The 27561-nt window shown below is 38.6% G+C and overlaps 1 protein-coding gene and 1 long non-coding RNA gene across 2 annotated transcripts in view; both read left to right on the forward strand.

Annotated features, from left to right (window-relative positions):
- The window catches only part of LOC138171930 (uncharacterized), a 615043-nt gene that overhangs the window by 467007 nt on the left and 120475 nt on the right, over positions 1–27561 (forward strand). The window lies entirely within an intron of this gene.
- Positions 21363–27561, forward strand: part of LOC138171896 (probable polypeptide N-acetylgalactosaminyltransferase 8) — a 28538-nt gene continuing 22339 nt past the window's right edge. Inside the window, exons 1-2 of the mRNA XM_069101453.1 lie at positions 21363–21381; positions 23438–23747. Coding sequence (XP_068957554.1) covers positions 21363–21381; positions 23438–23747 — 329 coding nt within the window. The remainder of the gene's footprint in view (positions 21382–23437; positions 23748–27561) is intronic.

A 27561-nucleotide genomic window follows, 5' to 3' on the forward strand; every position in this document is an offset into this window, starting at 1 on the left:
CACACCCCTAACTCAATATCCTAACTTCCTCATATATGCCTCCCTGCTCACTAGAACAAGTGTGTCCATGAACTCATATTTCTCATAGAACAGCAAGTATGTCCATGTGATGGGACCCAGCCATTGCCTCCAGCTAGCCACTGACCCCAGACCCATTCCTCATACTTCCCACAGAAACAACAGATGTGTCTATGTACTCAACCACATCCATCTAGTCTCAGACAGGACCGCAATACTGAGCCAATCAGAAATCATGATGTGGACCCCGAAACAATACAAGGGACTTTCCCTAAGTAGGCACCTGCACAGTAAGAGTGAAGAACTGACCGAGAGTGAACTTATGATATAGAGAGGCTTGTTATAACATCGTTATCATACATACATTACCCCTCCCATGGGTTTTTCTGTATACATTGTGGGTAATCACATGCACAGTTACACTGTGGCTGAGAACCCTCCCCTATTACCTAATCTCTTAACCCCTCCTACCTTTTTAATATTCATGATTTGTTATGTAATTTCAGCTTTACCCTATAAAAACCCATCTTGCTTTCTCTGAAGTTGCTGGTTCCTCTTGGAACTTAGCCCACTTCATGAGAGGCACCCATCTCAATAAATGCCTATACTTGGATTAGAGGTGATCTGACTCTGAATTCTTTGAGATGGTTCCACCACAACACATCATGAAACCCCAATAACACAGCTAGTAAATGTCAAAGTCCAGATTTGAACTCAGGTCTTCCTGAGTCTAGAGGCAGTACTTTATCTACTGTGCTACTTAGCTGCTGCAGAGGCCTCTTTTATCAAATAGAAAGGGCATATTCTAAAACTTGCCCATCCAGGATCATCAGACATTTGATTCCTGTTAGCTTTTCACCATTTAAACAGGTGTTAAGCTGCAGGAGTAAAGGGAACACATAGGTGATGATGAGATCTAAGGCAAGAACTTTGAAGATGGTAGTGTGGCAAAGGAGTCATGGAGACAGTAATTTCCGTAGGTCTTCCTCCAGGATGTCTAAAGGAGATAAAGGAGTAAAAAGTGAAAGGAAATGAAGCAACCTCTACTTCATTGGATGGTATGTTCATACCTGTGTCATTTTCATTTTTAATACGGACACCTTCTTTGTGAGCACAGAAGAAGGAACTCTTACCGTTTCTTTGACTGGTATGCTAGAGAGATTAAATGGGCTTCCTCTTTTAACAGGGACTTTAACAATTGCAACTATGTTCACAGTAGGATGGCCATGATGGAGAAAGGACTTGAAACAATGATATTTAGAATAAGCTGAAACTACTAGAGATGTTTAAATTGGAGAAAGAAGACTCATAGGTGGAAGTGATGGTGATGGTGGGGAGACATTAAAAATCTTTCGATATTTGGGTTGTCTTCATGGTGAAAATTTAAATTTGGTCTCCTTAGCTCCAGAGGCAGAGGTATGAATTAAAAGTCTCAGAGGTAGATTTAAGTTCCATGTAAGGAAAGTTTTCTACCTAAAGCTGTGTAAAAGTATTGCCTAGAGGTAAGGGGCTCTCTTTCACTAGAAATCTTTAAGCAAAGGTTGTAGGACTACTTGTTGGGCATGCTTGCATTCATGTTCTCGGTAGACAAAGAGTTTGATGGTGTCTTAGGTTACTTCCTATTCCATTATTTCTAAGATCCTTATTTAATTTAGTGTACCCAGAATAAGAATAACTGCAACTGATTTTGTGTTAAATTTAGCAATATAATTGCAAGTCTAAAATGTGCATTTGGAAGAAAAGCCATTATTTGTCGATGAACTTTCCCACAAAAGTTCCCACATAACGTAACAGAAATTATGTTCTCATAGAAACAACAGATGTAACAATCATCAAAAAAGCTTCATTTGCAAGATTCTGACCTGTGAATGTCCTTTCATTCAAAACAATGTCTTCACTTTCTGCCACTTGTTACCTTTACAGATAATCATGAGGCTCTTCATTTCAAAATTCATACCCTTAATCTCAAAGTCTCTTATAGCTAGAATGTAATTTCCTGGCACCATGAGTGTCACCTGAGTAAGCTCCATGGTCTGCCTGTTAGGCAAACTTTTGCTATGTAAGTTTATATAAATCTACATAACTTGTACCATCCAGTTCCTTAGTTCCTCTATCAAAGCTAAAGGAAATCACAGAACTATGCTAATTGTATTTACTCCAAATTTAAGTTCAATAAGATTGTCACTGTTAGGTGCCAATCTTTTTATTCATCTCTTATTGTACATTGCTTTCCCCAAAAAGAGTATTCCAAATTTCCCCTTCTCTCAAGCTCCTAATTTCATTCCCTTCCCTCTTACTCCCAAAGCATGGTAACGACTCACCCTCTTATGGTGATTCTTGTAGGAAGAAATCATGAGTAACTTAAATAATATCTTCAATTGGTTCCAGGGAGACTCACAAAGACCAAGAGATAATTGGAGAGAAAACGTGGTATTTTGATGAAAACATATGCTCATAGAAAGTGCGGGAGTAACCAAGAAAACATGTCACCTGGGAACTGTGTAAAAGAAGTCATCAGACCATAAAGTTAGTCTTCCCCAAGTCAGTGTTGGTCGAAGCAGACTATCCTGGAGATGGGAAGGGTTTGGTAGATTTAACTCTCCTGGGCCAAGTTTTGTGTAAGGTCAGATGTTTTGCAGGAACTGTATAGGGGGGAGGCTTTAGAGGAGGAAACCCCTGTTCTGCCACTACCCTTGAGCTACAAAGGAGAACAAAGCTGCATCTTCTACTATGATGGGGAATTTTTGACTCACCACTCCACCCTCCCGTGTTACAAGGAACCAACAACATAGAAGTTGCTATCTAGGAAAAGAGACTAGTGTTGCCACCTTCTGGGAGCTTCAAGAAACAACAGACTGACGAACTAGGAGAAGCATCATCTGCTGGGTGCTCTACCTAGAGCATAATTATAGATGTCTGAGACCATACTTTAGCTTGTGAAGGGCTGCCCATTGAGAGATGGTGACATTTTTCATGACCCTAGTCTGCCAGGAGATTTGTTTCCTTTGTTCTACAAATAAGCTATTTCTTTCTTTGAGTTCTGTGTCTTCCATAGCCCTTCATCTTTGTGACCCTCATCTGCCCTTGTAACTGTCATTTTGTGTTTCTTTGGATAGTTCTTTATCCTCGTTCTTTCCCTTAGTTGTGAGTGTTTTTCCTTGGGTTTCCTGTCTTCTCTTTCATACTTTCCTTCTTGATGAATTCATTCAATGGTTTAAATCATTTCCTCTATACAAATAACCCTCAAATCTATATCTATTACCTCCAAACTCTCCCAGAACATCTGTAGTCTATTCCAACTGCCTGCTAGATATGGCTACCTGAAGGTCCTGCTGAACTCCTTATCTTCCCACCCATACCGGTTTGTTCATCTAACTTCCATATTTCTATCAATGGCTCTACCATCCTCACCATCATCCAGATTTTCAACTTTTAAGTTATATTTTAATTCTTCCCTCTCCTTCACTACCATAACATACACTCAGTTGTCAAGTCTAGTCAATTCTCCTTCCACTATCTCTTGAATTTCTTCCCTTCTTTCAATTCCCTCTACAACTACCTCACTACATATTCTCATCTCTCCTCTCTTAGACTATGAGAAGAACTTCACCACCCCTTTCTTGTCCGACCTCTTTTCAGATTCATCCTTCACATTACTTCCTAAGAGACCTTCTAGTGGTCATATCATTCCCCTATCATGTATAATTAGGTTAAATACATACCAATTATTGAATTAAATCAATGAACAAAAATTATACCTGTTTTGATATTTTACACTCTCAGGGCCAAAAAACCCAAGAACAATCCTTCCACATCACAGACCCTCAAATACTAAAAAAACAGTAATTATTCCAGTGTTGTTTTATCTATTGTATTTCTAGCCCCAGTGCCTAACAGTGCTTCACACACAGTTGTTGTTCAATTCTTTTTCAGTCATGTCCAACTCTTTATGACCCTATTTGGGGTTTTCTCAGCAGAGGTACTGGAGTGGTTTGACATTTCCTTCCCCAACTCATTTTACAGATGAGAAAACTAAGGCAAACTGATTAAATGACTTGCCTAGGGTCACACAGCTAATAAGTGTTTGAGGCAGATTTTGGACTCATGAAGATGAGTCTTCCTGACTCTAGGTCCAACACTCTATACACTACAGCACCTTGCTACTCCACACACAGTAACCACTTAATAACTATTGATTGATTGATTGATTGATTTGTATTCCCCTATTCTCATATCATATCAAGCTGAGACACTACACCAGTACTATGCTAGGAAATGTCTAACAAGCTATCAAAAAAAGGAAGTATATATAAGTTTTCTATACATTATTAACATTTTCCATCACTTTTAAAAGTATAGACTATATATGTATATATATACATAAATATGCACATACATACACACATATAAATTGTATATGTTATTAATATATAAATGATATATGTATCTATACATAAAGTTGTATACATACATGTGTATATAATTTTATACACAGAGATACATACATATATAAGACCCCAAAAGTCTTAGTGATATTTTCTGTAATCAAAAGCTTAAAACTGCACTAAGATTTTGATATACAATATATCTTGGAAATGGGAGGTAATCTTAAAGGAAAAGTTCTAGAAGTGAGTGTGGGGTCTAGAAAAATTTCTTGTAGAAAGTGAGATTTAAGCTAGCCTATAAGGAAGCCAGGAGACAGAAGCAAGGAGACAGGAAGTCCAGATGTGGGGGATGGTCACATATCATAGTGTCAAGGAATAGCAAGAAGTCTAGTGTTCCTGGATCATAGATTATGTGGAGGGCAGTAAAGTGTAAGAAGACTGAAAGATAGAAAGAGGACAGGTTATGAAAGATTTTAAAAGCCAAACAGGAGCTTATATTTCATCCTGGCAGTAATAGGGAGCCAATGAGGTTTATTGAGTAGGGAGTGATATAGTTGAGGTAGGAAGGTCGACCAGAAGGCTATTGCAATAATACAGGCATAAAATGGTATGCATTTCAACCAAGCTGACAACTGTAAGTGCCAAAAAGGGGAGATATGTGAGAAATGTGATGGTAAAATGACAAGACCTTGCAATAGATCGGATATGTGGGGTGAATGAGTGAAGAATGAAGGGTAACACTAAATCTGTGACCCTGAAAAATGGTTCCCTGGGTGATAATAAGGATATTGCTGTCTTAGGCTTCTTCAAAAAGGATGGACTGCACATTTCCAGAATTTTCAATTCCTTACTGGGGTTGACCATCTTTTTTGGGAAGTATCTTTGAAACATTGGTTGTGATCAGTTTCTTTTGCTAATAAAAAAGGAATTATCTTTGGTTTACCTTATTTAAAGTGTTGGTAATATTAAATATATAAGCAGATAGGAATTTCCTTTTTGTGTTAATGTATACTGTTTTTTCCTATAACACTGATAGAAGAGATACCAGTATTAATTTTGTGAACTGGTGATTTTCTTGAAGCTAAAGGGAAGGGAAGATGAATGATTGCTATGGATCTTGAATATTTTACTCCTTTCTTGACTGGGGGTTAGGCACCTTAGGAAGTTAGATCCCTAGAGATTTGAACTACTCTACTGTATTAAAGTAATTAAACCCAGGGCTTAGAAAGACTCGGTTCCTTTCCTGGCCCTGCAATTTGGTCCGTGTGAGCTAGACTCAGTGACAATAACACAGATGTTTTAGTGCTTTTCTTTCTACATAATAATGATAATGATGGTTTATATTTGTACACAGCTTTGTATTTTTCAAAAGATTCTCTCTGAATATGTAGTAAAAAAAAAATAACACCAGATACGATGCTAATAAGGAGACCTAGATTTGGGTTCCATCTATGACACTAACTAGCCAGCAATTTCATTTCTTTGAAACTGCATCTCAAATTGATATAATGATTCCTACAATAACTACCTCAAACAGTTGCTGTTCCTCATGGCTTCTTATATAATGCTATCAAAATGTGAGTTATTATTTATTTATGCTCACTAACCATTCTGAGGGTTAGACAAGAAATTTAATGGCTGAGGGAAGTTAGGCAAAGAGACGTTCAGTGACTTGCCCATGATCACACAACAAAGCAGAGGCAAAGCCCAGATTAAGATTCAGCACATGTTCTGTAAAATGTGGAGGATTCGTTTTTCAAAATTTATTTTACTTTTAATTTATGGAATAAAACAAACATTTCTGTTATACAGTATAATAAAAAGATGATTGTGCATAAAACTGCAAATCTATTTTGTATAACTTGCTATTCTTTTTAAAATAATCACATGTCTTTTTTCTTTTTTTCCTTCCCTTCCCCCAACCCTAGAGATGGCTGCTAAATAGGTGTATACACACACGCAAATATATGTAAAATTATTCTATACATACTTATATTCATCAATTCTTTCTCTGGATGCAGAGAGCATCTTTCTTCATATGAATTTTTTACCTTTCTTCTATGATCCCTAAATGTGGGTAGCTGGAGAATGAAATTTGAGAAGACACGGAGAAAAGGCAGAGCAAATGTAGCTAGAAAGAAGTAATGTATCAAGTGAAAGGGTTATGAGTTTCCTGGACAGAGAGATTCTAGATATAACCACAAAACTCTGGAGAGGAATGACAGCATTGTGGGTTGAACATTGGTGTATTAGCCAAAAGATCTGGAATCTGATCTTGCCTCTATCACCTACTAGTTATTGATTCTATACAAATCTCAGTTTCTTCATCTACAGAATGGAAATTGTAATAAAGATTTTGATCAGTTCATATGATGATTGTGGGTATTGTAAGAGATAGTATATGGAAGTTTTTTGAAAACTGGATAGCTATAGAAGCATAAATTACTACAACTACCATGAAGACAATGACTTCTACTACTACCATTACCACTATTGCACTGTTACTACTACTACTACTGTTGCTGCTACTATTACATAAAAAACAATAACCATACTTAGGGTTTAGGTTTGATACCTCATGGCTAATGAAAATATGGTAATAAAGATGAGTTCCATAGAAAAATGTTAAATAACTAATGCTAAATTTACATAATGCTTGGTACAGTAGCTCTTAAAACCTGAGATGCAGTGTTGTCAGTCCTTCATCGTATTTCACAGGGTGGTAGAAAATGCAATTTGCTAAAATGTTTTTGGTGTTTTTAAAGTATAATTTCCATAAAACATCAAAATCCTTAAAAGTGACATTAAACATCATGAAAATCATTATTTAATTTATGTTCACAAAAGAACTGGTCATCTATCTAGGTAAAAGCTCTATAGATCATGAGGATTTTTCAGGCAGTAGAATGCATGGAGTTGGCAAGAAGGAGTAGGTGGGACCATTGTCCCAGTGAAGATGTGTATAGCCTGAAAATGTAAAACCACTAGTCTACAATGGAGCTTGGCTATCTTTCGGTAGTGGTTTGCCAAATCATCCTTAACCTTTGGGAATTACACACAGTACAAACCATCCTGGATGACCCCTGAAAATAATAAGTTTCTTGAAGGCTCAGATATATATAGGAAGAAAAAGATTCAGGACTAGCAAACCGATGCAGCTTCTTGAGTCTGTTGCAGCCAAAGTCATACCTAACTCCTGTCTATCCCTCCCAGAACTTGTTGCTTCTCCATAAGCAGTATTAAAAAAACAATTGAAGATCAGAACATCAAAACTCATAATTTTGATAGGTCCCCCCACTAAAATCATTAGCATCATATCACTTCAGTGTACTTTGGAATACTGAGATCCTCTCAGGTGACAACTATCACCAACAGGAGCACTAAGAAATGCCTGGAGATTAAAGAGGATGCCCTGGTTCTTATACCTTCATTGTCCATAAATGTAGTGGGCAGGTGTGGAAGATCCAACACATTGTCAAAGCCTTGGCATGGAGGTAACACCAAAACCAAATCAATGACTTGGCCCAAATGAGCTTGTGCAGTGGGAACACTCATCGAAGGCCTTGATCCATACAGTGATCCTTGATCACTGAACCATGAAAGGTACTAAAACTATCCTCAGGATATAACTGACTGAAAATCAGCTTGGACATGGAGAAGCTGGAGCTGTTCTTTTACACTGAACCTTAGACCAGCAACACGATGACCAAGAGCAGCCTGAGGAAGCTACCTTTACCCAAATCAGCTGTATCCTCGGGAACATTCCTTCTCTGCTCTGAAGGTCCTTCTCCTGCTATAGAGAAATGAACTTCATTTGGCTAACTATTAGATAAACTACAAGTGTCTCATTTTCATTTCAATTCTAAAGCTAACCTAAAGTTACCTGATGGGTTTGGTTATCCCTAGCCTATGATAGCTTGCATCTGGGAATGCTAACTACAACTTTTGAAGAGCCTCCCATCTTTGGTCCTGTTCTGAATGGGATACGTATTATGACCTTAAATAGGGAAACAAATCACAGACATGGAATTTTAGTGTTGGAAAGGGCCGCAGTGTCCATCTAGTTAATGCAATGCCTGAAAAGAAATGTTTAGTTTAAATAGTTGACTAATAAATGGTCATTAAATCTCTTTCTGAAGACCTTCTCTTTTTTCTGAAGACAACAATTTCCCTTTGGGATAGATAGTTCTAATTGATGGGCATTTTTTTTAAAGCCTAAATTTACCCTTTTCCAACTTCTATGCCTTGCTCCTGGTTATATCCTTAAAAAAGATTTAAATAATAGGGGAACAATTAGGTGACTGCTCTAAACTTATAGAAAAAGAAGAAAAGCAACAACCTCCAAACATAAATTTGAGTCACTGCCACTAGTCTTAAGTTTGGGACAACCGATTCAGCGGAATGTAACCAATGACTTGTAGTTAGAGATGGGAAATGATGAAGAATTCTTCAATTGACTGTTGAGGCCAGCAGAACTGATGACTCGGAGGTTTCTGAGCTGGAACTCTGGATATATAAAAAGGGGTGACTTGCTCCTTTATCTGCTTTTTCCCTTTGCAACTGTGAAGAGGTGGGATTACTTTGACCTAACCATCTTATAGTTGGGTGGGAGGAAGAGTGGCTACCCTGCTTCCTACCTAGCAATGGCATCCACAAGCACATGTACTCTTCTGTCTCTTTGGGTATGTTCTTCATCAATGTTGAAAAGTGAATATTCTAGGACCGATGAGTCCAAGAGACCTTGTGGGTTCAGGATATTGGAAAGTCCCATCAGAAGTGATATCAGTGGTTGGAGCTGAATGGTATCAGTAGCAGTGTCCACCAGAGGGGGAGTGGATGACAGGTGAAAATACTTGTATCAACAGTAGAGAGACAGTTGCATATGGAGTGACAGTTACCTGAAGAAAGGCATCTCCAGGGAACAGGACTCCTCACAGGGGAAAAAAATGCCAGCTGAAGACTCTAAAGAGAGAAGGGAAAGAATAGCATTTATATAGTGTTTGGTATGTGTCAGGCACAATACTATTTACAATTATTATCTCATTTGATCCTCAGAACAACCCTGGGAGGTATGTGCTGTTATTACCCCCATTTTACATTTGAGGAAACTAAAGCATTCAGAGATTAAAGGACTTCCCTATGGTCACACAAGTAGGAAGCCTCTGAGGCTGTATTTTAATTCAGCTCTTCCTGACTCTGTCCAGCACTGTACTCACTACTGCTCCTCCCACCTGCCTCAAAGGGAGAAAAGTATCATCAGTGAGGGAGTTGTGGTATCCCTTTTACCACATATATTTTCTCCGTGTATTTTTCTAACATCATACCCAAGTTTAAGTCTACTTTTCCTTTTTAATAATTTGTTTTTCAATTAGAAAAAATCCTTTCTCAAAAAACCACCCATCCATCTAATTGAAAAAGAAAGAAAAACCAAGTGCTTGTTATAAATATGTATAGTCAAACAAAATAAATTTTCACATTGGTCATGTCCCCTCCACCCCCCAGAAAGAAGCCTCATTTTTCACTCTGAATCTTTTACCTCTCCATCAGGAGGTAAGTAGAAAGTTTCAACATTTGTCCTCTGAAACCATGGTTTGTCATTACATCTATCAAAGTTCCTAATTCTTTCAAAGTTGTTTGTATTTACAATATTGTTATCATTGTACAAATTGCCCTCCTGGTTCTGCTCATTTCACTCTGCATCAGCTCAGAAAATTTTTCCCAGGTTTCTTTGAAATAATGCCCTTCCTTATTTTGTATAGAACAATAGTATTTTATCATGTTTGTATACCATAACTTGTTGATATGTTCCCTAATTGATGAGTACACCCTCCCTCCATGTTTCCAATTCTTTGCCATCTCACAAAAAGCTATGAATATTTTTGTATACAGTTACTTGGAATTTGTTTTGCTTAGGAGTCATCTTTCCTTAATTTACTCTTCCTCTAAGTCCCCCTTTTACTTTCTCCTCTTTCCTTCTTATTTCCCTGTTGAGTAAACTGTATTTCTGGGGGCGGCCAGGTAGCACAGCGAGTAAGAGCACCGGCTTCAGTGTCGGGATGACCTGGGAATTGAATCCGGGCTCAGACACTTAGCACCACACCCAGAAATAACTGGCCTTGTAACCTTGAGCAAGTTACTTAACCCTGATTGCTTTAAAAAAAAATGTATTTCTGTAGCCAACTGAGTGTGCATTCTTCCTTTCTTTAACTGGTTCAGATGAAAATGAATTTCAAAGGTCAGTTGCTCCTTCCCATCCTTTCTCTTTGTTTGTATAGAACTATATTTATGCCCCTGATAAAGTGAGATCATTTTCCCTAACTTTTTTCTTCCTGTTCTCCCTTACCTCTTCCAGTGTATTCTTCTTCTCCTTCCTTTTCATTCATTTTTAAGGCCATCAAGACATAACAGAATGGCTCCCAGGCCTTCTGCATAATTAAATTCCCTCTATGACCCCTGATGATACCAGAGTTCAGAGGGGACAAATATATCATCTCTTCATGTTGGAATGTGAACACTTTATCCTTGTTTAGTCCCTTATGACTGTTCCTGACACCTTTTCATTTTTCTCTTGGCTCCTGTGTTTGCACTTCAAAATTTCTATGCAGCTCTGGTCTTTTCATCAGAAATTCTTAGAAGTCCTTTTAAATTATAGAGCAATTTTTTCTCCCTGTAGGATTATACTCAGTTTTTTCTAGGTAAGTTATTTTTGGTTGCCAGCCTATATCTTTTGCCTTACAGATTATTACATTCAAAGTTCTCTGCTTCTTTAAAGTGGTAGCTGATTAGTTTTAGCAATCAAACAGGGAGTGGATCTCTATTCTGCATATTGGATCAGTGTTCTTGCTTCATTCTATATGATTGGAAAGACTTGGTCTTTTGTGATTTGATTTATTCCATTTACTTGAAATAGAGCTATCTTATGATTTCAAAGCAATAAAATACTTTTGGAGTGAATTTGTTAGTATTTAGATCATGTACTATGCCCAAAGATTGATTGTGCTAAATTTCTAGTTATGGATTTAGGTTACAAAAGATTATATTGGATTTCTCCTATAAGGTTTTTAGGATTTCCTCTTACATAAACTGTGACTTTCAAGTAGAAATTGTGTGTGTGTGTGTGTGTGTGTGTGTATCCTCATATAACTACATTGGATTTAAATATCTCATCTCCTTTTTTTGTTTTTTTGGGGGGTTTGCTTTTTTTTGCTTTTTTTTTTTTGGAGGGCAATTGGGGTTGTGACTTGCCCAAGGTCACATGGCTAGTTTTTGTGTTAAGTGTCTGAGGCTGGATTTGAACTCAGGTCCTCTTGACTCCAGGGCTGGTGATCTCCTTTTAATAAAATTTTGTAGCATTCCTTTGAAATAGTCACCCGATCAATCAGTCAATAAATCAGTAAGAATTTACCAAATACTAACTATGTTCCAGATAGCTCTCAGATCTTTTGAAATCCAAAAGGTTGTTGCCAGTCATGGACATATCCATCACAGCATATTCATTCACACAAGATTGTGAAAGAACAAACACACATACACATAGAGAGAGGAGGGCATATGTTCACAGTTAATATAGATGCCAGATGGAAGATAGGGCAACTGCCCGCTCCCTAGCCTGACTTTAGGGACCAGCTCAAAATGGTTCACATATTTCACAACTGGAAAGCAAGTGAGAGGAAGGGGAGTGGGCATTCCTTTTGTATTGTGATGGGTAAGATTTTAGCAAAAGGGCAAACTAAGGCAGCTCTCCAAGCAAGATGACATTTATCAGCAGGGGTATGCTACGTGTCAATAAATGGGTCCATGGTTTATCTTTATTAATGCCAAAGGCCCTGGGCAAGAGGACAGTTCCCTTTATACAGGGTTTGCGGGAACATAGAATGAAAAGCTCAACAGGGTGAGGACATCATGGGATTGAGGAAAACATGAGTGGTTACAGAGCTGAGACACAGGGAGCAATGTGATTAGTTGGTAATGGGGACTAACAATGACCCCTCTTCCCTCTCCCCCGACATGAGTCTAAGAAGTACTCTTTGAGTCCAGGCAAGAAACAGTGACCCAGACTTTTGGACAGCAAAGTAGACATCCTTGAAGGATAGTTTGGTGGCATAAAGATATCAGGGCCAAACTCCCTTTTTGCTCACACACACTGTCCAAGATCAGTTCAATTCCTTGAGGCAAGAAAGCTAGGTTTTTAAACTTAACCCATTACATGCCAGCTGAACTCTGAGCTAAGTCAAAGAACCATGACTTAAGCAGCTACAGAACAAAAACAGTTACAGGACAAAATCAATTACTTGTAAATAAGATCCAAAATTTTTTAATCTTTTCAGTATATTCACTGAGTTCTGACTAAGCAGTCAATCAGGGAAACTTCCACAGGGTTGCCTGGGATGGAAGTTTGATCGTACTCAGGGTGGGGCTGGGGTGTTATAGGAGGAAAATCATGTGTTATAAAATAATCATGAAAACTGGTTTGCTAGTATTTTCAGATATGGAATTAAATTACCCTGACATAATTATGACTGATGTGTTCTTCTTTACCAACACATGTTCAAAGGAGTATAAAAGAAAGTCTCCTTTCTCCAAAATGAATCCTCATTATGAAGCCATTAGATGAAAAACCAAATAACTCTTGTAGATGTACAATGATCCCCATGACTGATTGCATGGGGCACAATTTGATCCACCCTAGGAGAGAGAATGCAGTGATCTTAGCAACAAAGCATGAAGAAACAACTGTTTCAGAAAAGCAATGAACCAGCACCATGATAAAAAAACAAACAAACAAACCAAAACACAAATGAACTGGGCCTTCCACATTTTTCCCAGGCTCTTATAAAATATGAGTTTTGTGATCTTAGGGGCTTAACATCGTTAATGGGAAAGTCTTTGTCTCTTTGTCCCTTGATCTGTCTCTGCATTTCTGTCTGTCTTTGTCTATCTCTGTTTCTATCTCTGTCTCTCTTGATTTCTCTGTTTCTGTCTCTATCCACTTACATAGAGGAGATGTATAAGCATCATATTTTCTGAACCTATCAGAACCTGGTTTGACAATGGACATTCATTATGCAAAGCCTCATTAAAATAATACCTACTTTCTTTGAAATGAGGAGTCATAGGGTGACAAGTTCAGTCTAGTTCCAGTATTTTACCTCTAGGGGTAGGTAGGATTTAGTTTTCTGAGCAAATTAAATCACCACAATTGAATATTCTAATAATTCTTCCAATTTCAGGAAGATGATAGAAATGCAGGAAAAGAGAAAATGAAAGAAAAAAAGGTGCTGTGTGATGAGGGAACTTCTGTCTTGGCTTATAAATTTGTAAACTGAGCTGCATGTGGAAATAAATATTAAACATTTTTGTTCCTTCTTTCTCCCTCCATTGACTAGATAGTGATTCCAGAAAGTGTTAGGAAATCAATTTGCAGATGATGCCAGTTCTGGGAGGGCAGGGAACATGCCTTTCTAATCTGTAATCAATACACATGTAACTATCACTGTGCTAGGTGCTGGGAGTAGATACAAAAGAGACTAATCCTTGGCCTTGAGGAGCTTACTTGGGAGTGCTAGGGGTATAACATTCGTAGAAGGATAAATGCAGGCTATTAAAAATACACAGTGATTGGGGAAAGGAATTAACAACTGGTGGCAGCTAGATAGCTTAGTGGATAGTGTTGGGTCTGGAGTCAGGAAGATCTGAATTCAAATCTAGTCTCATACACTGACTAGCTGTGTGACCCTGGGCAAGTCAATCTCTGTTTCCCTTAATCCACTGGAGAAGGAAATGGCAAACCACTTCAGTATCTTTGCCAAGAAAACTCCATGAACAGTATAGTCCATGGGTTCATGAAGAGTCAGACACATCTGAACAACAGCAATAAACCCTGAAAAGATTACCCTTGAACTGAGCCTTATAAAGAGATAAAGGTTCCAAGAGGTGGAGGTAAAGGCAGGGCAGGGGAGGTGGAGTTGTGGACCATCCCACTCAAGGGGAACAGTCTGTGTAAAGATAGACCTGGGAGATATATGGGAGATGGAATGATACATTGCGGGAGTGACAAAGCGTTCAATCTGGCTATAGAAGCAGTAAGCATGATGAGTAATAATGTATAATCAGCCTGGAAAAGGAAGATGAAATAAGACTGTTAAGGGTTTTAAATGACAAGCAGATGATTTTGTATTTTATCTTGAAGTCAATACGAGTCACCTAAACTTCTGCTGACATATTGCTGAAGCCAGAGAAGGGCTCCTTTCAGGATGTTCAGAGCCCTGAAATGTGAGAACTTACTACTTGGCACTTCTAGATTCACACATCCTCTCCACCCCAACTCCTAAGTTATTTAAGTTTAGGACAACCCACTTTCCTGATCTTTGACAGAGAGTCATTGACTGGCCATAATTGTGCAGAGACCATTGAGGGTACCAACCTGCAGAGAGTTGCATAGAATGGAGTCAAGGGACCTTGTTGCATTGGGCTCAGCGACAGATTGTGGAAGACCTTGAATGCCAATTAAATAATTAATTTAATCTAAGCAATGAGGAACTATTGAAATCAAGTGAACTAAATAAATGTTTGTTGAAATCAGTTGTAGGGTTTTTTTAAAATGAAATGTTCATAAGAGTCTTTTTTGATGATATTAAGAGATTTTGCCACTTGACCAAATCCATACAGTTAGCTTGAGGTCTGGTAAGGCAGGTGAGGACCAGGGCAATATTCTAAACATCCTCGCCTCAAAACTGGGTTTCTGCCTATTAGATCACATTGTCTCTCTACAGCTGGGTGAGGGTGAAGATAAAAAGAGTTCAGAGGAAAAAGTGAATCAAGGCAGTGTCCTGTAAGCATGCCCTTTATAAACTCTATTTGATCTTGACCCTCCTGGGAGTCAAAAGGATCTTTGGGGAGGAGAATTACATATATGTGGTGAATAAGCAGTTATGGAGACAGGGTTGGTGGCTTCAGAATGGAGAAAATTTGGAATAATCCAAGAGGAGAATTCAGTTCAATAAACACCTAATAAATATTTGCTATGTCTAAAGAAGCATGGCATGAGTGCTTACTACATGTACTTACTAAAATAAGTGCAAAGTGCTGGGGACATCATCCCTAATTCTCAGTGTGGGACCCACAGGGAATGGCTACGCAGGATCATGGTACTCTGCAGATCTGTGGCCCTAAAACCATAGCTTATGAGCCCCCACATATACATTTACCTTTAACAATCAAACAGAGAACATGATCAGTTAAAAGCAAAGACATTTAATGAAGTGACATAAGAAAAGTAGAAACAAGTTTCCCATAAGCCTGAAGGGGTAGTATTCTCCTAGGAATGCATGCAGAATCACTTGGAAGAGTGGAATAATGGGTTAGAAAATACAAATGGAGAGGAGCACACACGAAAAACACTGATACAAGGAAACATTTGGCCAGGACACATGCATCACACCTTCAATCCTATGGCGTCATTCTCATTGTCTAGTGATGAATGCCGTTACATTGTTAATGATGGTTCTGCTTACCACTGGTTTCATTGTCTCTGTTGAACATGTTTCATCTTCTTTGATGTATGTTTTTTAGTCAGATGTAGTCTCTATTGGTTATTACTCTGTTGTATTTTCTACTGGACGCCAGCCCACTATAATATCATCCATTGCCTCTGGCTTCCTAAAATACTTGGTTATTTCTTCTTTCAAGAACTGTGTGTATTGCCATATTTTCTTAGTTTAGAGCCTATAGGTTTCCCCCAACTTTTTGATATGAAGCAGAAAATTCTGGCTCTAATATCAGCAAAAATCTTTACTAGTCTTGTTTCCTCAGAGACTTGGTTATTCATGTCAGTCCAGTGGAAGATTCTCAGCTTCAGATGCTAGGCTCTTTAGAACAGTGACAGCATCCTCCCAACTAGGATAGAGTAGCATTTTGCTTCTTTGAAAATGGTCCCTCTTCCTCTAGAGAGTTACCAAGTTAGAGGGGCTCTCACTCCATGTGGATGGATTGTTTAATCCCTTAGGTGAGCAAGCAGTTGTGTTAAAGGATGCAGGTGCCAATCAAGTTCCATGGGAAACTTTGTTGACTTTTAAGGAAAACTAATCTTCACTGGGAGAAAATGGTTCACATGGAGAAAGACAAAAATACTGTTCCTGTCCTCAAACAATTCACGTCAAATCATGGATATGACATTTGAATAACTAGATACATCCAAGCTATATACAGAGCAGATGGAAAGTCATCTCTGAAAAAAGGCAACTAGGTGATGCAGTGTATAGAGTGCTGGACCTGAAGTTAAGATTCATCTTCCTGAGTCCAAATCTGGCCTCAGACATTCATTAATTGGATGACCCTAGGCACGTCACATTTAACCCTGTTTGCCTCAGTTTTCTCATCTGTAAAATGAGCTGGAGAAGGAAATATGGCAAACTACTCCAGTATCTTTTCTAGGAAAACCCCAAACGGGTCACAAAGAGTCTGACTGGACTGAAAAAATTAATGAACAACAACAACCATCTCTGAAGGGAGGCACTAAATGGAGATGAAGGCTTTAGAGGAAGGAAATTGAGTTTGGTTTTAGGTATGTTGAGTTTATGATGTCTCCAGGACATCCATTTTGAAATAGCCAATAGGCAATTGGAGATTCAGCACTAAAGCTCAATGTAGTGACTGGGGCTGGACATAAAAACCTAGGAGTCTTCTGCAAAGAGATGATAGTTAAGCCTGTGAGAGCTAATGAGATTTCAAAAAAAATAGAATATAGAGGGAGAAGAGAAGGTCCAGGGCAGAAGTCTGGGGAATGTCCACAGCTAGTGGATATGATCTAAATGATGAACCAGCAAAGAACTAGAATATAAGGGGGGTACTCATTGCTTGGGAAATGGCTGAATAAATTGTGGAATAATGAGCATAATCGAATATTATTTTCCCAAAAGAAATAATGAAAGAAGCTGTCTCAGGGAATCCTGAGTAATATGAACAGATGTAGAGTGAAGTGAGCAGACCCAGCAGAATAATTTGTATAAGATCAAGAACATTGCAAACAAACTAACTAAAATACTTCTGAGAGACTTAAGAACTCTGATCAATGCAATGAGAAATCATGTCTCTAAAGGACTTGTAATGAAGCAAGTTACCCAAAACAAAGAGATGAAGAACTTAAGGTACAGAAAGAGACTGAAATTTTGGACATGAACACATTTTGCTTCACTATGTTTATTTGTTATGAGATAGTTTTTTTTAAATTCTTTTGCTCTTTTTTTTGTTTGTTTTGTTTTTTGGAGGGGAGAGGGCAGGGCAATTGGGGTTAAGTGACTTGCCCAAAGTCACATGGCTAGTAAGTATGTCAAGTGTCTGAGGCCGGATTTTTTGCTCTTTTTAATAAGGGGAGTGTTAGAGTAGGGCAGAATAGAGGGAGAATTATCGATAGTGATGCCCCCAAAAAGAGTCATTGAAAACATTTTAAAAATTATATAGAACAGGAGCTGCTAGGTGGTACAGTGAACAGAGCACCAGCCCTGGAGTCAGAAGGACCTGAGTTCAAATCCAGCCTCAGACACTTAACACAAAAAAACTAGCTGTGTGACCTTGGGCAAGTCACTTAACCCCAATTGCCCTACCTTACCCCCTCCAAAAAGCAAAAAAAAAAAAAATATATATATATATATATATATGTAAGAGAAAAAAAGGGAGTTCAGAAAGAAGCACAGGTAAGTACATGGTTATGAAAGTAACATGTTGAATTTCTTATATGTATATACATAAACATATATATGTATATACATATGTACATGTATATGTATATATATGTATGTGGCATGAAATGGAGAGTCATACTTTCATATATAATCCTTTTGTGTTTTGTTATGTAAATGATAATAATAATAATAAGCATTCTATGCTGGCTACTATATGTCAAGCACTGTGCTAAACACTTTACAGATTTGGTCTCATTTGATCCTAACAAAATCCCTGGGAGGTAGGTCCTATTGTTAGCACTCTCTTTTTATGGATAAGCAAACTGAAGAAAACAGAGGTTAAATGACTTGCTCAAGGTCTCATAGCTAGTAAGAATTTGAAATAAGATTTTAATTCAGGTCTTTTTGATTCCAGCATTCTCTCTAGTGCAACACCTAGCTGCCTTTGTATATACTAAAATGTTCTGGGGGGAGGCAAGGAGTTGTCCTTAAATTCAGATTTTTAAACATTTAGAAAGACTGAAGCAAAAAAGAGAGAGAGATAAAGTACTTTCACTAGAAAAGGGGGAATTGAGGTAGGTCATATAAATCTTATTTACCCCATTTGATAAACAATTGAGGCTCGGAGACGTTAATTGATGACTGGCTCATGGTCAGTATCAGAGCCAGAACTCAAAACCGTCCTAAAAAAAGAGACAAAGATTTACAAATGAATGTTCTAAACTTAAAACAAATATGAAAATTTAAGTTTGAGGCCAGTGTTTTTAAGGATAAAGCAATAATTAATTCTATTTGTCAAGGAGGCCTTGAAAAACTGTCTACCAGTTATGTCCTAAAGACATAAAATTCAGTGATCCTAACCTAGCAGTGTTTGGGAAAACTTTACCAAACAAAATCAAACTGAACTATCCCTCTCCCCCAACATATTGTCAAAATAAAATAAAAGGAAACCTCTCTCTCTTCCCCAAGGTGAAATCTCATAATCAAACCATCAGCTTAGTAAGGGTTTTTACTCTTGTGTGTGTATGTGGGGTGGGGGGGTGGGGGGGGAATCCCTTTGGCAGGCTGGGGAAGTTGATGGAATCCTTCTCAGAATAATGTTTTTAAATGCAAAAGATAGAACCCATAGTATAATTTTTAATTATATAAAAAAGCAATTATAAAATCCTTTAAAAATAAACTCATAGATCTCAGTTCAAGAACTCCTGCTCCAGAGTCACACAGATCTTCACGTTGTATAATGCACCATTTGCTCTCCCTCTGAGAACATGTAATCCCACAATGAGAACAAAGTGAGCAGTGTCCTCAGAGACAAAAACATTAAGAAGCTGCTCTCTTTTGAGAAAAGCAATGAACCAGCAAGGACCATGAGAAATGCAAACAAGTCAGACCTTCAGTAGCCTTCCCCATCCTATCCCCCAAACTTTACAACCATAAAGTTATTTTTGGAATCTCCTGAAATCCTACATCTTTTCCACTAAGGGCATCCAGAGCTACTGAGCAACTTCTTTGTTTCCCCCTCCCCTAGAGAAGCATTCTTCCCAATTCCTGGCCCCCAGGAAGATGGAAGGAAGAGAATGGAAAGTGATTGAAGCTTTTGTTGACTTTTTATAACTGCCCTAGTTTATAAATTAATAACCTGAGTTGCTCATGGAAGCAAATATTTGTGTGTGTGTGTGTGTGTGTGTGTGTGTGTGTGTGTGTGTGTGTGTGTGGTGTGTGTGTAGTTTCCCACAGGAATTTGCTGGATATAGAATTCCTCCTAAATTTCTTGTACTGTGATTCCAGAAAGCCTTGTGAAATCTCAGTTTGCACAAGAATGCCATTCCTGGAGGGCAGCAAAGTTGACTTTTGAATTGACTGTGGCAAGTCCTGGGCAACCAAAAAATTGGTTTGGGTGTTTTTCTGCTTGGATTCAGTAAGACATTGCCTTGAGGTAGTTCAAAACAAAACAAAACAAAACAAAACAAAACAAGAAGACATGAGGTGTTTCATTTTTACTTTGGCTGTCCAGCTTTTTAACACTTTGTCCAGGCTTCTGTCAGATTCTTTCAGGGTAGGGTAATAAATACTTCTGCCCCCTTTTACTTGTACTCAAGCGGCCCTGAATGGCAAGAAAAGAAAAAGGGAAAGTGAGGACAGCAGCCTGAGCAGATTAGGAATATTTGTTTATGGTGGGGGTGAGGGGAAAAGGGCACACTTATTGTGCTAGACCAGAGGAGGATTTTGAATAGAAGGCAACAGAATCAGTCCTGCAGGCAACAATATGGAGCCTATGATGTAATGAATGATAAGATGTTTTGTGACTAACCAGTCCTTAGCATGGGAATGTTAAGTGTGAGGCAAGAGAAGGTATGTGGAAAAGTAGGTCAGACTTGTGATTGGCATCTAGGTCTGCTTATCTCAAATGGAGAATGATTCCCTCTATTCGATCCTACTGCTCTTCCACAATTGGGTAATGAAATGGTGAAGATTCCGAGCTTGGTGCAGAGGAACAATTTGTAGTGATCTTCTGCAAGTTTATTCTTTAACTGGTCATCCTCCATTTATCCCCATCAACTCCGGATAGGAGAGATCCTGAGGGGTGGCACACCCATTCCTGTCCTCTCCCTGAGGGGCTCGGCAAGGGGAGCTCTTTTTTCTAGATCCTTTGCATTCTCTAGTCCCTTCCCCACTACCTCCCACCACTGTATCCACAATACCCACACCTGACATTCTCTGATAGAGAAACACTACCATGTATTCTTCATTAGAAATGTTAAGAAAGCTTCAACTAATCAATCATGAATACATGCCCTTGGGTGCAGATTAATTTATTTCCCAAAGGCCCACAAGTTTTAATTGGCTGGCTCATAACCATTTGCAGGACCGGTTCCAGAATATTGTAAAAGTTTAGCCCTGCCTGCAGGAAAAGCTGAACTGTATCAGACAGCTCTCTGAACAGGAAACACTTGTCTCCTTGGGGCATCATAGTACTGTACCTGATAAGGCAAGATCATTGTGGAAACTCTCCTGCTGATGATCCTCATCTCTTTCTGGACCCTCCCTAAAGGACCATAGAACTGAACCAGTAGGAGCAGATGGGTAGAAGATGGCACCAAGAATAAGGTTCCCAAAGACTTTCTCCAAAAGGCTAGTTCTGGTCTTGGTTATCCAAGTTATACTGGTAATTTTTATCAAGGGAATCTTCCACAAAGTAAAGGTAAAAAGACACCATGGAGATCAGAATGCCTTGTCTCCTTCCTTACAGGATGATATAACAAATTGGTCTTTCGGGAAGATGGCTGTTTATGATCTAGGTAAGATTACACTTGGACTCCTTGGAGTCATGATCTGTGGGGAAGGGCTTCAGTGGCCAAATCTTGGAACCAGAATGGGTAACTTTCCCCATGCACATAAAGATGTATATTTATGCTTCATATGTGTAATGAAAATCATTATTCAAATATCCCCAGGATTTAAGGAGAAGTCAAGATCCTTATCTAACTAGTAACCATGTTCCCATCCAAAGTCTGTCAGTCTATATCACATGTGCACAACACGTCTCCTTCACATAATGAAACTCAAGGGAATGGATGAAAAAGTTGCTAGAGGGTGTTGGAGGTTTCATTCAAGTGACTTTAAAATGGCGGCTGATATTGGGAGAGTAACTTAAATTTGGCATAGCAGAGAGCAGAAAAAAAAATCCTCATTAAGAATAAAATGTGCAGGGGTGGCTAGGTGGCACATGAGTAAAAGTGCCGGCCCTGGAGTCGGGAGGACTGGAGTTCGGTTCCGGCCTGAGACACTTAACACCCACACAAAATAACTAGCCGTGTAACCTTGGGCAAGTTACTTAACCCCAATTGCCCTCCAAAAAGGCAAAAAACAAAACAAAAAAAGAACAAAATGTGCAATGACTGTTCAGGTCACCACTACTAGTTCTGGCAACTACTAGATCATGAGTGCCATATGGGCAGGGTGGTCCCTTTTTAAATTTTTATATCTTCCCCACATTTAGCATAGCATTCCACACATAATCTGGGCTTATTAAATTTTTGCTGAGGTTAAGAAAAATGGAAAAATGGGGGATGGTGACATGAAGATGAGAAGCAATGTGTTCCAAAATAGAAAAAGTTGGCCTTGCAGTCAGGAGGCCCTGGATTCAAGTCCTGTCTTAAACACATTGTGTGGCCCTGGACAAGGTACTCAACTTTCCAGTTTCCTAGAAACTCTTTAAAAATCTAAATTATAGATGTATTTCCTTCCTGGCCCCATTCCTTGTACCAATGAAATGTCAGGTCTGGCTCAAACATATGAAAATGAAGTGGAATGTCTGTCCATTCCATGGTAGTAGAGAGGAGGGAAAGTCTGAGGATTTCCTAGAAGAATTGATATGGCCATAGTAGGAGACAGCAGGATAACTGCAGCAGTGTCAGCAAAAACAGAAGCAAAGCAAAACATTAAGAAACAAAGCAAAACAAGAAGAGGAGCGGGAGTCAATGGCTTTTCTTATAGATAAGGTTACATTTTGATAGAATGCAGCCTTTAGGATAGACACTGGTACTCTTGTCTTTGAGTGACTCAAATGTAGCATAATGACTAGAACATAGTGAGTGCTTGTTCATTGCTTATAAAAACATAGGAATTCGGAGCTGGAAGGACCTCAGATTCAGTCTAACGCACTCTTTTTCCTTCTGCTTATGCTCTTCCCAGGTGGTCTGTTTCTTGTTGATGCTCCAGAGTTGCCTTGTCCCCTGGGGCTGTCGTCTAACTCTGGGAGTGGGTAGCATAGACAAGGTGTAGAACATGACCTATACGAGAGGCTGGGTCAAATCTATTTCTCTAATGCTCTCATTGAATTCTTTTCCCAGAAGGTCTAATAGACAGTTATGGTTCCTGAAAAGGCTCTCCACAAATGTTTTCCCCAATGGTCTAACCTAATGTCAGAATTTCCAGCATTAGACGTTTATTTCTTTGGGTTAAACCATGTTATCAACAGAATTTCCCATTAAAATTCAAACATCCCTGGGTATGGAAACATATTGAGTCTTCCACTGGTGCTAACAACTTAGTGTGGATTTTGATAAACTGGTCAGAACTAGTTAGGGACCCAAGTCCTGAAATTATGGGATACCTACCAAGTAATGTTTAATGGAGGCAGTGGGAATGGTACCCCTAAAGCATGAATGCTGTTCAGCAGGTATCTTAGAGGGTGCAGCTAGCCCATTCTGCTATAGTATTTAAATTCTCTGAGACCAAGACTTCTGAATCCCAGAAGCAAGAGAGTCCTTGAGAAATTGAGATGGATAGATAGATGTGTACAGATGATTGGAGTTTGCCTGAAATATTCTCTTTGTATTTCCTTATGTTTAGATAATTTTACAAGACAGTCCATGACACAACAGGAAATGGAGCAGGCAGAAGTCATCACCAGCCAGCCAGTAAAGCTGCAGGATGGAGGGAATCATGTCCAGTCATTGGAACCCGGGGACGGAAAGAAGGCACAGCTCAAGGTCCTGAGCGAGCCTGTCCTAGACTCACAACTTTTCCTTAACTGGGGTGAAGGCCTCTCAGAGTCCCAGCAGACTGAGGCTCAGAGTCTCTTCATGAAGTTTGGTTATAATGCTTACCTGAGTAACCAGTTACCTCTTAATCGCTCTTTCAAAGATGGTCGCAATCCCAGGTGAAGTTGGATTTACCTAAGTCTATTCATCCTGAAAGAGCTTGTTTAAGGTTATGCAATTTTGAGGGTGCAGAGATGGGTGGATGGATAGGGAGAAAATGACATAAAGAATGAACTGAGGGAAGTCAAGGCTGGAAGGAAGGCATTATAGCAGCATAATGAAATCTAGGAGAAGTAGTGTTTTCCTCTATTTTACACATGAGCAAAGTGAGACTTGTAGGGATTAAATGGCCATGAAAATACAGAGCAAGTCCACTGAGAGAGAATTCAGAGACCTATAGGATTATTAGAATTGATATGGACTTAGATGTTATCTATTCCAAACCCTTTATTTTACTCATGAGGAAACAGTCACAGACCATTAAGTGAATTGCCTGAGGTAACACAGAACCCTAATAATCTATCTGACAGTCTACTCAAATTTCTCAAATTCTTTTTTCCAGGTTCCCTTTGACATATGGCCAAATTTAAAGAATGTTCTTTTCTTTCTACCCCTTCCTTTGCCTTTCAGACTCTCTCTGTCCTGTCCATATTTTTTCCCTATAAATATTGCTAAGCATTCTTTTGTGTACCTAGTTCTGTGAGACACTATGGAAAATACAGAAGAAGATCTTACAGTCAAAGCAGAGAAACAGAAAATGAAATAACTGCATAAAACTTTAAACTGAGCATAACTTATTTTAAAAGTTGTATTCACGGGGGTGGTTTTGTGGCGCAGTGAGTAAAGCATTGGCCCCAGAGTTGGGAGGACTTGAGTTTGGTTCCGGCCTCAGACACTTAACACAAAAACACTAGCCGTGTAACCTTGGACAAGTTACTTAACCCCAATTGCCCTCCAAAAGGCAAAAAAAAAAACGTTGTATTCATTAACTTGAATAAAATAACAAAACACTTTATTTCCTTCCATGTTCTCTTCTTTGTCTCTGTATCTTTTTAGAATTTTCACTGTTTTTTCAAAGAAATTTTTTTATATCGTTAAGAATTGTTCTAATGTACTCTCTGCTTAGGCATGACTTCCTGGCCTCCTTTATTTCCAAATATTCTTCATAAGGGCAGCTAGGTGGCACAATGGCTAGAGTGCTGGACCTGTAGTCCAAAAGACAAGAGTTCAAATTTGGCCTCAGACATTTACTAGCTGTGTAAATTCAAGCAAGTCACTTAACCTTTCTTTGCATCAGTTTCCTTATCTGTAAAATGGGGATAATAATACCTTCCAGGGTTGTTGGGAAGAATCAAACAAGATAGGAATTATAAGGTGCTTAGCACAGTGCCTGGTATGCAAGTAAGAGCTGTATAGATGTTGGCTATCATTAGTCACTTTTTTTGTGGCACAGTTATGTTCCATTTTGCTTATAGCCCACAATTTGTTCAACTATTTCCAAAACTTTGATCACATCCACTCTTTGGAGTGCTAGAGAATAAGGTTACTGGACTGTCAGGAAAACTGTGGGAACCAGGAAAAAGGAAGCATATATACAACATTGCATCAGATGCTTGAAATGCATTTTTTAAAAAATTCTTTTTTATTAGTTTTTCATTATTGTGAAGTTGATAAAAATATCTATTCTCTCTCCTGTGGTCCTTTCTACTTCTTGTTTGGTGAAGAATTCTTCCTCTATCTGAAAGGCCTTTACTACAGTTTCGGAAATGAATTAAATCTGAATAAAATTTGCTTAGGATATTGAATGTCCCTTCTTTCCAGGCCTAGAAAGGTGTCTCTATCCCTCCTCTAACTTCTCAGTGATAGACCTTTTACATCCATGTGACATTTCCATTTGGAACTTTGGAGAAAGCTAATTTATCTGTCAGACTGGTTTACAGTTCTTCATCAATTTTTGTCAAATAGCATTTGTTCTTTTCCAGATAGTTGGAATCCTTGGTTTTTTTGAACACTATGTTTTCTATGTTTGATTGCTTCTGGGTCTTGTGTAGTTTAGATTTGGGCACTGTCCCAAGCTTCGGGTTTTTTCAAGCTGCTGTTTTTAGAGCTAATTCTGGGGGATATAAGTTCTTGGTGCTTCCAAGGTGGTATAGGATCTGGGGAAAGGTGTGGTCACTGCTTTCCTGGTCTGAGTCTCTCTGCCTTGGAAGTGTGACCAGGTCTCCTGATTTCTTATAACTGACCACAGGTGCTCTTCTCCTCTGGGAAACTGCATATGCTCAATAGGGTTGCCAATCAGAGCTAGCTGTGCCCAGTACCAGCAAAGGGTAATCTCTTTCAGGACATTGTCTAACTACTTTACTCTGGGTAATGAATGAAAAATCATTTGCTAAGTGCTTAGTATTTGCAAAACACTGTGCTAACGACAGAGATACAACATATAAAAATACAAAATGATTCCTGTTCCCCAAGAACTGACCTCTCGTGATGGAAGACAACACATAAATAGTTCAGCTGTTAGATGGAAAGGTCCAGTGATTTGTGTGAATGTGTGTGTATGTATGTGTGCATGTGCATACATCTATTTATCTATCTTTCTAGAAAAGCTCTGTAAGTGGTCTATCCTATTGCATGACATAATGTGCATAATAAACATTTTTCATCCACCTTACCTATGTGGATGGTCAGGCTAAAATATTTCAAGTGGTTATGGATCATTTCAGTATCATCATCAATGTTCTGGGATTTGTTGCAAATATAATATAATAGTATCCTCCCACCAATGGCAGATTTAAACTAGCCTGATATTTATAATTAGAGGTTTCCTGAATGAAGTTTTATATATATATATATATATATATATATATATATACATATATATATGTTATAACTCTAAAGGGATCTTGAATAATTTTGGATACAAGACACCTTGTTGGAAGAGAACTTACAAAGCAGCATGTTGTTTTATTGGATAAATTGCTTTTGTAGAAAAATCTCAACAACTATTAAGCATGGTAAATTCTTGAATTCTGTACATTTTGGGGGCCCAGACCTTCACATCACTTCTTGACTGTCTTCTCACCATGGCTCAACTCTGTCATTATCTCCATTCCACCAGAATACTTAGACTTTAGCACTGGGTTCTTCAGCTTGGATGGGAGGGTGATTTCTCCTTATCTTGCTGGGGCCCAGACTTTCATGCCACTTCCTTGCAACCTCCCTGGATGTGCCTCCACTCCTGTAGTCCCTTCTTCCCATTGATGAGTTCTTGCCCAGAACTTCCATGACCAGGCCAGCCATAGTTCGCTTCTCTGATGGCTACTCTCTTGACTCTACAGACTTTCCCACCTTGCCCCACTTTGCCCCTGCCTTTTAGCTCCTTTTTATGCATTGTCTTTTCCATTAGAATGTAAGCTTCTTGAGGGTAGGGACTACCTCACTTGCTTGTACTTTTGTTCCCAAAGGTTAGCACAGTGTCTGGAACATAATAAGTGTTTAATAAATGCTCTATCCAATCTTTCTAATCTACTACAGAATAATGCTTATAAAAGGCTGCCTTTACTGCATCTATATTCTCATCCAGGATGTGTGAATAGCCCATGATATATGAATAGCTAATTCTCATTAAGATTTTTCTATAGATAGGAATGAAGACATATTAGTAGTTATTGGTGTTCCCTTAGTCACTTTTTATAGTGTTAATTGTAACCAAGGCTTTTTATTCTCTTTTGGTATCATCCTTACCTTCAGATACCATATAAACATATATATGCCATATAGACATATCTATTCTTTAGAGTCAGAAAGACATGGATACAAGTCCTGTCTTTGATACACATTGATTGTATGGCCTTAAGACTATAGATAGAAAGATAGATAGATAGATAGATAGATAGATAGATAGATAGATAGATAGATAGATAGATAGATAGA

This window comes from Petaurus breviceps, unplaced genomic scaffold (genome assembly GCF_028583685.1).
Source record: "Petaurus breviceps papuanus isolate PSGF00001 unplaced genomic scaffold, PetGlider_PUasm1.0 470, whole genome shotgun sequence".
Classification (NCBI taxonomy): domain Eukaryota; kingdom Metazoa; phylum Chordata; class Mammalia; order Diprotodontia; family Petauridae; genus Petaurus; species Petaurus breviceps.